The 12,817-nt window shown below is 39.2% G+C and overlaps 1 protein-coding gene across 1 annotated transcript in view; it reads left to right on the top strand.

Moving 5' to 3' along the window:
* Gtf2h1 (general transcription factor IIH subunit 1) overlaps nt 1-12,817 on the top strand; it is a 38,353-nt gene that overhangs the window by 10,608 nt on the left and 14,928 nt on the right. Inside the window, exons 2-7 of the mRNA XM_042691316.1 lie at nt 1,351-1,509; nt 2,597-2,789; nt 4,446-4,611; nt 7,420-7,513; nt 9,603-9,752; nt 9,875-9,954. Of these exons, the coding sequence (XP_042547250.1) occupies nt 1,356-1,509; nt 2,597-2,789; nt 4,446-4,611; nt 7,420-7,513; nt 9,603-9,752; nt 9,875-9,954 (837 nt within the window). The 5' untranslated portion in view covers nt 1,351-1,355. The remainder of the gene's footprint in view (nt 1-1,350; nt 1,510-2,596; nt 2,790-4,445; nt 4,612-7,419; nt 7,514-9,602; nt 9,753-9,874; nt 9,955-12,817) is intronic.

The following is a 12,817-nucleotide window of genomic DNA, read 5'->3' as shown; positions in this document are numbered from 1 at the left end:
GATTGCAGTTCAAAGCCAGCCCAGGCGAGGCTCTTATCTCCAGTAAACCACAAGAAAAACCAGTGTGGCTCTAGTGGTAGAGCACTACCCTTGAGCTGAAGAGCTGAGGGACAGTGCCCAGGCTCAGATTCAAGCCCCATGACTGACACGCACCACAAACAAAAAAGTTGGTTTAGCCTTCTATTTCAGGTAGCCACACTCAATGAAGCCTCCACAATTTGTGTTGAGCACTTAACATTCCCAGGAGAGAGGGGGCTCCATAGAATTTCCTAGAAGGCTGATTAGTCATATAAAAATGAATCATTGGCCAAGATATGGAGAGCAGTTAATTGTTTCACAATAAAAAAAATAAATAACAAAAAGATGTGAAAATGTTGGTCATCATCCATGCCTGTACTATTAGCTACTCAGGGCTTGAGATTCTGAAGATTTTGGTTTGAAGTCAGCATGAGCAGACAAATCTGAGATACTTTTATTCTCTAGTTAACCAATAGAGAAGCTGAAGTAGAAGGGGCTGAAGTGGTAGTACATCAGTCTTGAGCAGAAAAAGCCAAGTGAAAAGTATGAGGCCCTGAATTCCAACCCCAATACTAGCACATACACACAAAAGGAAAACTAGTATCTGAAGTTTTAAATATTAATAAGTTTGTTTAGTTTTGTTTGTTTTTTGTTTGCCAGTACTGGAGGCTTGAACTTAAGGCCTATATGCTGTCCCTCAGCTTTTTTTCTTAAGGCTAGTACTTTACTACTTGAGCCATAGCTCCAGTTGCAGCTTTTCGTTAGTTAATTGGAGATAAGAGTCTCACAGGCTTTCTTCCTGGGCTAGCTTTGAACTACCATCCTCAGATCTCAGCCTCCTGAGTAGCTACAATTACAGGTCTGAGCCACTGGCACTTGGCAATAACTCAGTTTTATTTTTAGGTAATGGAAACCAGCAATCAGGAAACTTGGGTTTGTTTTCAGCTCTGGCAGTGGTTTGGGGAACTAAAGTTCTGTGATCTTGGTTGTTTCAGTTGAGACAATTATTACCTATTCAATGGAGTCCTAAGTAAATCTAAATATAGATTATATATAAGATTACATTTTGTAGTCAAATTGTATCTTTGTGTGTGTGTGCCACCTGTGCCTGACTTCAAATCATGTCTATAAACAAAAATAAATGGGGAAAATAAATTGATAACACTCTTATTTGTGTATGTGAAAATTGTTTGAAAAACCAGTAACTTTTATAAACTGTGTTGCATAAATTCATACATGTGATATGAGCAAAATGAAATTTGTAGATGAATAATAACATGCAACTTTTACAAGAGAAGACTTCACCATTTCTTTGGTTTATTTTTCTGATAGCCATCATGGCAACTTCATCTGAAGAAGTTTTGTTGATTGTAAAAAAGGTGCGTCAAAAGAAGCAGGATGGAGCTCTATACCTCATGGCAGAAAGAATTGCTTGGGCACCTGAAGGCAAAGATAGATTTACAATCAGCCATATGTATGCAGATATTAAATGTAAGTCAAATATATTACACTTTATATGTGTGTGTGTATCGTATCGTATAGTATTTTTATGTCCGGTTTCTTTTTTTGGGGGGTGGGGGGGTCCGGTTATAGGGCCTAAACTCTGGGCCTGGGTTGCTGTCCCTCAGTTCTTCAGCTCAAGGCTAGTGCTCTACCACTTGAGCCACAGCGCCACTTCCGGATTTTTCTTTTTTGCTTATGTGATGCTGAGGAATCGAACCCAGGGCCTTGTGCATGCAAGGCAAGCGCTCTACCACTGAGCCACCTTCCCAGCCCCTATGTCTGGTTTCTTTTTGTAGTACTAGGAAGGAAACACAAACATTGTGCATGCTACAAGCATTCTGCATTAAGCTATATCCTAATTCCCTATTGTAATTTTTTTTTCTTTTGGTCAGTGGTGGGGCCTGAACTCTGGGCCTGGGCGCTGTCCCTCAGCTCTTCAGCTGAAGGCTAGCACTCTACCACTTGAGCATCAGCCCCACTTCCGGCTTTTTCTGCTTATGTGGTGCTGAGGAATCGAACCCAGGGCCTCATTCATGCAAGGCAAGTGCTCTACCACTGAGCCACCTTCCCAGCCCCCTTATTGTAATTTTAAAAGATTGTTTTTGTAGTCTTGGTAAGATTCGTTTCTCCTTATTTATTAATTTATACTATTTATACCCTGATCTTTTCCTTATTAATAGACCTTTCCATATATGTATGTATGTATGTATGTATGTATACCTGTACCTCATAAATATTTCCATACATATTTTGCTTTAATAGTTGGATAAGCTGGCTGTGGTGATTCAAGCCTATAATCCTAGCTACTTGGGATGCAAAGATTGGAGAATTGTGGTTCAAGGCCAGTCAGGGCATAAACAGTTCAAGAAACTCCATTTCAGCCAATGGCCAGGCATGGCAACTCTGATTATAAGGGATTCTTTGAGAAAAGGTATTTCTGAAAAAAACATGAAGATTGGAACAGGGCTGATAAAGCCCAAGCAAACCTGAATCTTATTGAGAGTAGAAGTAACCTATTGTCTAGCAGCTTCTACAATGTGACTGTTCTTATCTTAGTTTCATGCTTCCTTTTTAGGTCAGAAAATCAGTCCAGAAGGAAAGGCTAAAATTCAGCTTCAGCTGGTTCTGCATGCAGGAGACACAACTAACTTCCATTTTTCCAATGAAAGCACAGCAGTGAAAGAACGAGATGCAGTGAAGGACCTTCTTCAGCAGCTACTGCCCAAATTCAAGAGGAAAGCAAATAAGGAACTAGAAGAAAAAAACAGGTAATGAAGAAAAGATTAGTCTTTTAAAGAGATGCTAGATTTTTGTCTACTCCCTTGGTAGAGTAATAGCTCATTATTATCCACCACCACCCCCTTTTTTTTTTTTCTGTGCCAGTACTGGGGCTTGAACTCAGGGCCTAGGAGCTGTGAGCTGTTAAGAGTCTTACAAACTTGGGGCTGGGAAGGTGGCTCAGTGGTAGAGTGCTTGCCTTGCATGCATGAGGCCCTGGATTCGATTCCTCAGCACCACATAAGCAAAAAGAAAAAAGCCGGAAGTGGCGCTGTGGCTCAAGTGGTAGAGTGCTAGCCTTGAGCTGAAGAGCTGAGGGACAGCACCCAGACCCAGAGTTCAGGCCCCACTACCGGACAAAAAAAAAAGAATCTTAGAAACTTTTCTGCTCAACCTGGCTTTAAACCTTGATCCTCAGATCTTGGCCTCCTAACTCATTAGGATTATAGGCATGACCCCCCAGTACCTGGCACTTTGCCCTATTTTTCTTATATAGTCAGGTATAGGAAATAAAATCTTTAGTGTTTTTACCACCATGTATAATTGTCAACTTTAGCATATTGGTAGCTGTGTGACTTTATGCAAATGAGAATATGCAAACCCAAAGCTTTAAAGTAACTGCATATAGCCTAACATTTGATTAGGAGCAGAAATGAAATAGAAGGTACTAAGGTTCCTTGGTTTCTTTTCCCAATTCTCTATCACAGAGAAGATATTAAAATATTATGATATGTTTGTGAATGAGAAAAAAAAGTGAGATAGATAGCATGTAAAATAATGAGAATTTCTGAGATGAATTATTCCATTTACCAATATGTATCAGACTATTCATTCTTTCAGCTCCCAGTGCTTGTCAAAATGACAAACTACTTATTGGAAAATCTCTAGCATAGCTCCTCTCTTCCCTTTCACCTTTCTGTGTAAAAGACAATACAGTACCCTACCAAAAAAAAAAATTAATCTCTATCACAGGAATACAAAGCAAAATCCATGCTTTCTAAGAGAGATCGAGAAAGCCAATACTGGTTGAACTTAGAGTGTGGGTGGGTGGGTGTCACAGTCAGTGCTGGTTGAACTTACGGCCAGGGCACTGTCTCTTAGGGGAAAAAGCTCAAGGCTGGAACTCTACCACTTGAGCCACACCTCTATTCTCAGCTTGTCTGCCTGGGCTTGCTTCAACCTGGGATCCTCAGATTTGAGTCTCCTGAGTATCTTGGCATGAGTTACCTGTCCCTAGCTAAGAATTTAATCTTCACTTCAAATTTATCTCTGTCTCCATTCATTTTTCCCCAGGTTTTCTTTTTCTTAATTGGTTAAAAGTAAACTAAAAATTAGCCAGGCTCTAGTGTCTCGCACCTGTAATCCTAACTACTTAGGTGCCTGAGATCTGTGGATCATGGTTGGAAATCAGCCCAGGCAGGTAAATCTGAGATTCTTATTTCCAATTAACTACCAAAAATGTCAGAGATAATTCCCAGGCCCTGAGTTCTACCAGTCCCCAAGCATGTAGGGGGTCAGGGGCGATCTCCACTACTCAATTACTACAAGATAAAAGTTGTTTCATGTCACCAAAAGCCTTTAAAAATATTATTTAAATGGTGTTTTATTGTAGAAATTGAATTACTTTTAATATAATCTATCACCAGAATGCTCCAAGAAGATCCTGGTTTGTTTCAGCTTTATAAAGACCTTGTTGTAAGTCAAGTGATCAGTGCTGAGGAATTCTGGGCAAATCGTTTAAATGTGAATGCAACAGATAGTTCTTCCACATCCAATCACAAGCAGGATGTCGGCATTTCTGCAGCATTTCTGGTATGTGACACTTGGAGATTTCTGAAGGAAAGAAGTCATAAGTTCAGTATGTGTGTTTACAAAGATTTTCTTTCTTTTTTTTTTTAATTGTGAAAATACTGTACAGAGGGGTTACAATTACATGGGCAAGATAATGGGTACATTTCTTATCAAGCATTGTAGTCTCCTCCTTCCCATCCTCCCCCCCCCCCCCGGCCACGCCCTCCAATCCCCCTCTCCCCCAAAGTTGTAAAGTTCATTTTCAACATAATGACTTGTACATCTCATTGTTGCAATGGGTCCACCTGTATCCCTATTTAAACGATTTGTTTTTCCCCTTCCCCTCCACAAATTATACTGACATCAAATACAGTGAAAGCAGAGGTTATACTGTGGGGGAGGGACATACAAAGCAACAAAGAAATAATCTTATAAATGTGTTAGAAACAATCACATGAAAGAAAAAAAAAATTTGAATACATATCTTAGGGTTCATTTCCCTAACATCATCTTATCTGACCTTTTCTGCTTGACTCAGACATATACTAGATATTGCAAATAAGGGAAACCATGGGACCTATGTTTCTTTGGGCCTGGCTTACTTCACTTAATATAATTTTTTCCAAGCCTTTCCATTTCCTAACAAATGGGGCAATGTCATTCTTTCTGATGGAGGCATAGAATTCCATTGTGTATATATACCACATTTTCTTGATCCATTCATCTACTGAGGGGCATCTGGGTTGGTTCCATATCTTAGCTATGGTAAGTAATGCTGCAATAAACATAGTTGTGCTGGTAGCTTTAGTGTGGTCTTGTTTGTAAACATTTGGGTAAATGCCCAAAAGTGGGATTGCTGGGTCCTATGGGAGTTCTATGTGAAGTCTTTTGAGGAACCTCCATACTGCTTTCCAAAGTGGTTGAATACAATGATTTTCTTAAAATAAAAATTAGTATTTCCTAAGGAGGAGGCTACAATGCTTGATAAGAAATGTATCTTGCCCATGTAATTGTAACCCCTCTGTACAGTATTTTCACAATTAAAAAAAAGTATTTCCTTAAGTAAATTAGTGGAAAGCTCAGTTTCAATGTTCTTGTAAAATACTTCCCAATGCAAATAAAATTTTAAAACTTCATTATTTTTATTATTCTGTTGTTGTGGTGAGTGGGTGCTAGGTAAGTATTCTTACCACTGAGCTTCATTCCCAGCCCTTATAAGTCTTTTTAATTAGATATAGATACAAATATAGATACACTTTCTTATTTTTGAACTTGACACTAGCATGCCAGCACCCAAATGGACTTTCAAAAGGACTCTTAGAAATTGGATTGAAACTTATTTTTTCTCCAAAAAAATTTCCAGTACTGGGAAAACCAGCATAAACCTAGAGCTTCTAACATGCTAGACAAGTACTCTCCACTTGAGTCATGCTCCACTCTTTTTGTATTTTTATCTTTGAGGTAAGGTCTCGTTCACTTCGCCTTGACTGGCCTTGAACTTTCAGTATTACTTCCACTTCCAGTTTTACTGGAATTTTGGTGGTGTCCTATCATGTCCACCCATTTTGCTCTTTGTATACAAAATCCAGTGTAGTTTCATTTTCACAGTTCTGCGTCAGCCTCTTGTAATATTTTTTACAAGTAAAGCTTATAAAATGCATGTAATAAAGAAATTAGAAATAGCTATGGAATTAAGAAATAGAATTCTTTGTGTCATTGAAACTAGAACAGCATTTACGCACTCAGCAGAATATTTTGAATACTAGGCTGACAGTGGTAGCACATGTTTCTAATCCTAGTACTCAGGAGGCATGAGGATTCTGAATTCAAGGCCAACCTGGTCTGTACAGTGAATTCTACGAAAACTTGGACTACACAAAGAGATCCTAGCTCAAAAAGCAAAAGCAAAGAAAAATGTGAATGCTGATTGTATATTTAGTATCTTTCACATGATTGGTAGTATGTTTGAATTTATGAAGTATTTCCTTAGGAAATGAATCACCAAGCTGGGCACTGATGGCTCCCTCCTATATTCCTTCTCAAGAGGCTGAGATCTGTGGATCATATTTAGAAGTCAGGTGGGCAGTCAAGTCCATGAGACTCTTATCTCCATTTAACCAGCAAAAAACTAGAAATGGAGCTGTGGCCCAAGTGGTAGAGCACCAGCCTTGAGCACAAAAGCTAAGAGCAGTGCCTAACCCCTGAGTTAGAGATAGGAGCTTGTTCACTTCCTTGACAAAAATAAAAAAAGTCACCGCATGGCAGTTTAACTAGTAACCAAGGTTTATAATGGCTTGGGCAGCTATAAAAGTTTTATATTAGTTCTATACCTTTGGCCATACTTTAACATGCTTATTTGGTTACTTGCAAGGAAACATTTTATATATCAGTAAGGGTCTGAGGAAGCAGTCTAGGCTTCTTTGAGTCATGTCTCCATGTCAAAAGTAAAGTGAAAGACTTATTGTCTCTTCATTTAGAAAAGCCGGGCACTGGTGGCTCATGCCTGTAATCCTAGCTACAAAGGAGGCTGAGATCTGAGGATCACGGTTCAAAGCCAGCCCGGGCAGGAAAGACCGTGAGACTCCTATCTCCAATAAACCACCAGAAAAGCGAAAGTGGCACTGTAGCTCAAGTGGTAGAGCGCTCGGCTTGAGCTGAAGAGCTGAGGGACAGTGCCCAGGCCCAGAGTTCAAGCCCCATGACCAACAAAAAAAGAAAAAAAAAAAGAAAAATCTGTTTCTAGCCTTTGTGTAGTATCTTTCAGGAGCTTAGACATAGTCCTGATTTGTTAATATATGTAAATATTCATGTGTGTGATTTTCATTTTAGGCTGATGTCCGGCCCCAAACAGATGGCTGTAATGGTTTGAGATATAATTTAACTTCTGATATTATTGAATCCATATTTAGAACCTATCCAGCAGGTAAGACTTATTCTATTAACCTTCAGGTGGTTACAATATATATTTAGATGAATCTGTTACTCTATCAATGAAAGAAAACTTTTCTTTACTCCTGATTAAGTGCAATAAAATATGTAAAATCTTTGTTCTGTTTTTTGTGGGGGAGGGAGGTTTGGTTTTTGTGGTGGTGGTTGTCGTGGGGCCTGAACTCTAGGCCTGGGCTCTGTCCCTCAGCTCTTCAGCTTAAGGCCAGTGCTCTACCACTTGAGCCACAGCGCCACTTCCAAAATACCTAGTGCCCTATATATGATAGATACTAATAGCTCAGTAAATAATGTACTATATAATTAATTCGTTAATACGATGGGTATCCTTTCCTTGGCACTGTCCCTTAGCTCTTTCTCTCAAAACTGGCACTTTACCACTTGAGCCACACCTCCACTTCTGGGTGTCATTTCTTTCTAGCAGTGTTTCTTAAACTTTAACCCTCAGTGCACCTGAGTAAAATGAAATGCTATAGAAACATCCTTAAATGAGTTTCTTCACACCACAACCAGACATCATCCCTCACATTGTATCATTTCCCATACCCTAAAAGTATAAATTGTCCCTGGGCCCATTGTATGTGCAGGTATGAAGAAGAGCCATTGCTTCAGTCATTGTTCTGACCAAATAATGTTCCTTAAACCCAATATTGTTATTATCACTTCCCCAGCCCTGTCTCTTAATTTCATATCTTTCTGAAAATAGTAGCACAGTTTCATAGTTTTACTGCGTGCCAGACACTATTCTAATGTTTTTTTCTATATTCATTTAATCACAAATATTCTTAAAATAGATATTATGATCATTATTTTACAGATATATAAATGACAAGGAAGCAAATTTAGGTCTGACTTCAAGGTTGTTGGTGTTTGCAATGAAATTTAAGAAATTGGGCCAGGTATCTGTAATCCTAAGTATTCAGGAGGCTGAGATCTGGGGATCGTGGTTGGACACTAGCCTGGGCAGAAAAGTCCCCATGAGACACTTATCTCCAGTTAACCACTCAAAAACGAAGTGGAGCTGTGGTTCAAAGTGGTAGAGTACTAGCCTTGAGCAAAAGAGCTCTGGGACAACACCCAGGCCCTGAGTTCAAACCCCACAACCAACCAAAAAGAGAACTTAATTTTTACAGGTATTAATTTGCATATATACATGTGAAAAACTTAAACCATATTCACCCTCTCTGTTGGCCCTTCCCTCCTACCCAGTATCCACCTCTTAACATAGCCTATTTTATTTTCCTGTAATTCTTTTTTTAAAAAACAAATACTGTACAAAGGGGTTCATCGTGGTAATTTACACATACACATAATTAGATTAACCTGATCTGTATTGTTTCCATCTTTTTTATCCCCTTGTTGAAGAATTTTTTATGTATAATGAGGTATTTTATCTAATTTGTGGAAGTTTGTAGGTCTAGTTTCTCACCTAATCTCAAATTATATTTCATATTTATAACTAAATTGTAACAAATGGTATATAGATATAAGAGCCTTAAATTCTAGTTTTTGGTTTTAGTCTGTGTTTCAGTTGAGAGAGTATAAAAAATGAATATTGAGGGCTGGGAAGGTGGCTCAGTAGTAGAGCGCTTGCCTTGCATGCATGAAGCCCTGGGTTCGATTCCTCAGCACCACATAAGCAAAAAAAAAAAAGCCAGAAGTGGCGCTGTGGCTCAAGTGGTAGAGCGCTAGCCTTGAGCTGAAGAGCTGAGGGACAGCACCCAGGCCCAGAGTTCAGGCCCCACGACTGGACCCCCCAAAAAAAAAAAATGAATATTGAGAGCCAGAGGCCAATGACTCATACCTGTAATTCTAGCTACTCAGGAGGCTAAGATTTGAGGATTGTGGTTCAGAGCTATCCCAGACAGGAAAGTCTGTAAGACTCTTATCTCAAATTAACCAGCAAAATGCCATAAATGGATCTGTGGTCCAAGTGGTAGAGCCCTAATCTTGTGCAATACTCAGGGACAGTGTTTAGAGCCCTGAGTTCAAGCCCCAGTCCAGCACAAAAAAAAAAAGAAATGAATAATCAATATATAATTTCCTGTGGGATTTTTTCTTTACAGTAAAGATGAAATATGCAGAAAATGTTCCTCACAACATGACAGAAAAGGAATTTTGGACACGTTTTTTCCAGTCTCATTATTTTCATAGGGACCGGCTAAATACAGGGTCAAAGGATCTCTTTGCAGAATGTGCCAAAATAGATGAAAAAGGTAACTGTTTATCCCTATCCCTGATATACTCTAGTATCTAGTTGTTGGAGCTGTTATTTTGTTTTATTTTATGTTTAAGAAAGCTAAGCCTTGATGGACCTTTTATTTCATTGATTTTCTAGGGTTAAAAACAATGGTTTCATTAGGAGTAAAAAACCCACTACTAGATTTGACAGCTTTGGAAGACAAGCCATTAGATGAGGTAAGAAGCAATAAAAAGGAGTTTGAGGGGCTGGGAAAGTGGCTCAGTGGTAGAGTGCTTGCCTTGCATGCATGAGGCCCTGGGTTCAATTCCTCAGCACCACATAAGCAGAAAAAGCCAGAAGTGGCACTGTGGCTCAAGTGGCAGAGTGCTAGCCTTGAGCTGAAGAGCTGAGGGACAGTGCCCTGAGTTCAGGCCCCAGGACCAAAAAAAAAATGAATAAATAAATAATAAAAAGGAGTTTGAGGTAAAGCAGTCTTTTCCTAGGTTCTAGAAAATTATTTTTATAATTTAAAAATAAGCTGAAAAGTATAGATGTTCACTTGTGAGATTGTAAGATAAGTAAAATACTGATAAAATCTTAAAGCCTTGGGTTTGATCTCCATCCCCAAAAGATATGCTTTTGGTAGTGCTATTTACTGTAAAAACTGCCTTGAATTTGCCAGGCAACAGTGGCTCCCATTTATCTTAGCTGAGCTCTGAGGATAGAGGTTCAGAACTAACCCAGATAGAAAAGGATATGAGACTTCATTGCCAATTAACTAGTAAAAAAGCCAGAAATGAAGTTGTGGCTGAAGTAAAAAATGCTAGACTTGAGCAGAAAAAGTTGAAGGACAGTCCCAGTCTTGAGTTCAAACTCCCCCAGCACAGCTCTGATATATGATGACATACTAACACTTTTTAGAAACATTTTCACTCTCCTATGAGCAATTTTCCAGGTAATTATGAAGACTTAACATAGTAAGGTAACCTTACTTTAAAGAAATATAAATATTAGTAGATAAGTAGATTTTTCTACTCTCTGAAAAAACTTGGCCCACAGCAGCCCAAGTATGTTTCAGCAACTATGCTATCAAGTATGAGCTACTTAATAGCACCATTACTCCAGTTAAACAGACTTTTCCATTCACAGAGAAAGAAGCAATTTCTTTTGCTTCCCATTTTCTGGTCCAAAAATCTGTCATTACTCCTCGTTTTCTTAGCCTTCTTTGAGCTCCTTTTGTATATACTTTTGTGTATACTTTTAATATACTTACAACTTCCTTTATTGTTTTTTTTCCTCCTATCTTACCCTCTTAGTTTTAGTATATGTCATCACCAGGTGAAGAAAAACTACTGTTAAAATTTTATGCTAGCTGGGCATCAGTAGCTCATGCCTGTAATCCTAGCTACTCAGGAGGCTGAGATCTGAGGATCGCAGTTCAAAGCTAGCCAGGGCAAGAGAGCCCGTGAACCTCTTATCTCCAATAAACCACCAGAAAACTGGAAGTAGAGCTGTGGCTAAAGTGGTAGAGTACTCGCCTTGAGCTGAAGAGTTGAGGGACCATGCCAAGGTCCAGAGTTCAAGCCCCACAACGGGGAGGGGGAGGAGGGAATTATGCTACATTCTAATTATAAACTAACAAAATAATATTTGGTGCTCAGATGAGTCATTTCCTTGATGAAATTCAGTTATTTTCTTGTTAGTTCTCCCGACTCAGTAGTTTCTTTGGTGAATTGGAGCACATTATAAAATAGCTCTTTTTTAATCATTCTGAGGTAATGCTTTGTGAAAATTACAGATACAGTTCTGAATGGTGGGGCAAAATAATTTTTAATGGCATATTGTACATGCAACTTTGAAGCATTTCTTTTCACTTTATTATCAATACGCCATACTAAATATACCAAAGTTTGGTGTTTGTTTTGAGACAATCTTACTCAATTCTGCCTCCCCCATCTAGTGTCTGTGATTATAGGACATTGCAGCAGGCTCTACTATATAGTCTTTAAAACCAAACTACCTGACTCCACCACTGATCTAAAAAACAAACGAAAATAACCCCACATATCTAAGCTCACTTGTTTTTGGTTTTTAATTAGTTAGATTAACAGTACTAAAAAAACAAACAAAAAAAAAACCCCACATATCTAAGCTCGCTTGTTTTTGGTTTTTAATTAGTTAGATTAACAGTACTAGGCTATTTTACAGGCTATAGAGGATATGAGGGCAATCTGGCTATAATATGTTACCTCATTGATTGCCAGTGGTGATTCAGCTGATCTGTCTGGCTAGGCAGGTATCTCCTTCCTGATAGAGGAACTGTTCTTCTCTCAAAGGTATACCTCCATCCAAACTCTCAAGAGAGGCTGAAGAAGGTATAGGTCAGTGATAAGAGTCCAAGCTTATCTTGTGTGATGTCCTGAGTTCCATTCCCAGCACTGCCCAAAAGACAATTTAAAGAGCCTACTGAGCCAGGCACCGGTGACTCACACCTGTAATCCTAGCTACTCAGGAGGCTGAGATCTGAGGATCACGTTCAAAGCCAGCCCAGACAAGGAAAGACCCTGAGACTCTTATCTCCAATAAACCACTCAGAAAACCAGAAGTGGCTCTGTGGCTCAGGTGGTAGAGCACTAACTCATCTTGGGCTGAAGAGCAGAGGGACAGCGCTTAGGCCCAGAGTTCAAGCCCCATGACCGACAAAAAAAAAAAAAAGAGCCTACTTCATATGCTCCATGAATAACATGTTATTGCCATTATCTATATTTTTAAATGTCTCCATAGTATTCCATTAATACAAACAATCCCTTTCATAGAAATAGTATTGATTCTATTTTTCCTCGTTCCTACCTCTTTTTTTTTTTTTTTTTTTTTTTTTTCCGGTCATGGGGGCCTGAGCTCTGGGCCTGGGCACTGTCCCTCGGCTCAGCTCTTCAGCTCAAGGCTAGCACTCTACCACTTGAGCCACAGTGCCACTTCCAGCATTTTCTGCTTATGTTGTGCTAAGGAATCGAACCAAGGGCCTCATGCATGCAAGGCAAGCACTCTACCACTAAGCCACCTTCCCATCCCCTACCTCTACTTATTTTAACTGTTAAC

The sequence above is a fragment of the Dipodomys spectabilis genome, unplaced genomic scaffold, assembly GCF_019054845.1.
Source record: "Dipodomys spectabilis isolate Male_0828 unplaced genomic scaffold, ASM1905484v1 ptg000145l, whole genome shotgun sequence".
NCBI classification, from domain to species: domain Eukaryota; kingdom Metazoa; phylum Chordata; class Mammalia; order Rodentia; family Heteromyidae; genus Dipodomys; species Dipodomys spectabilis.
Note: the sequence above shows the minus strand (reverse complement) of the source record. Positions and strands in the feature narration are given on the sequence as shown.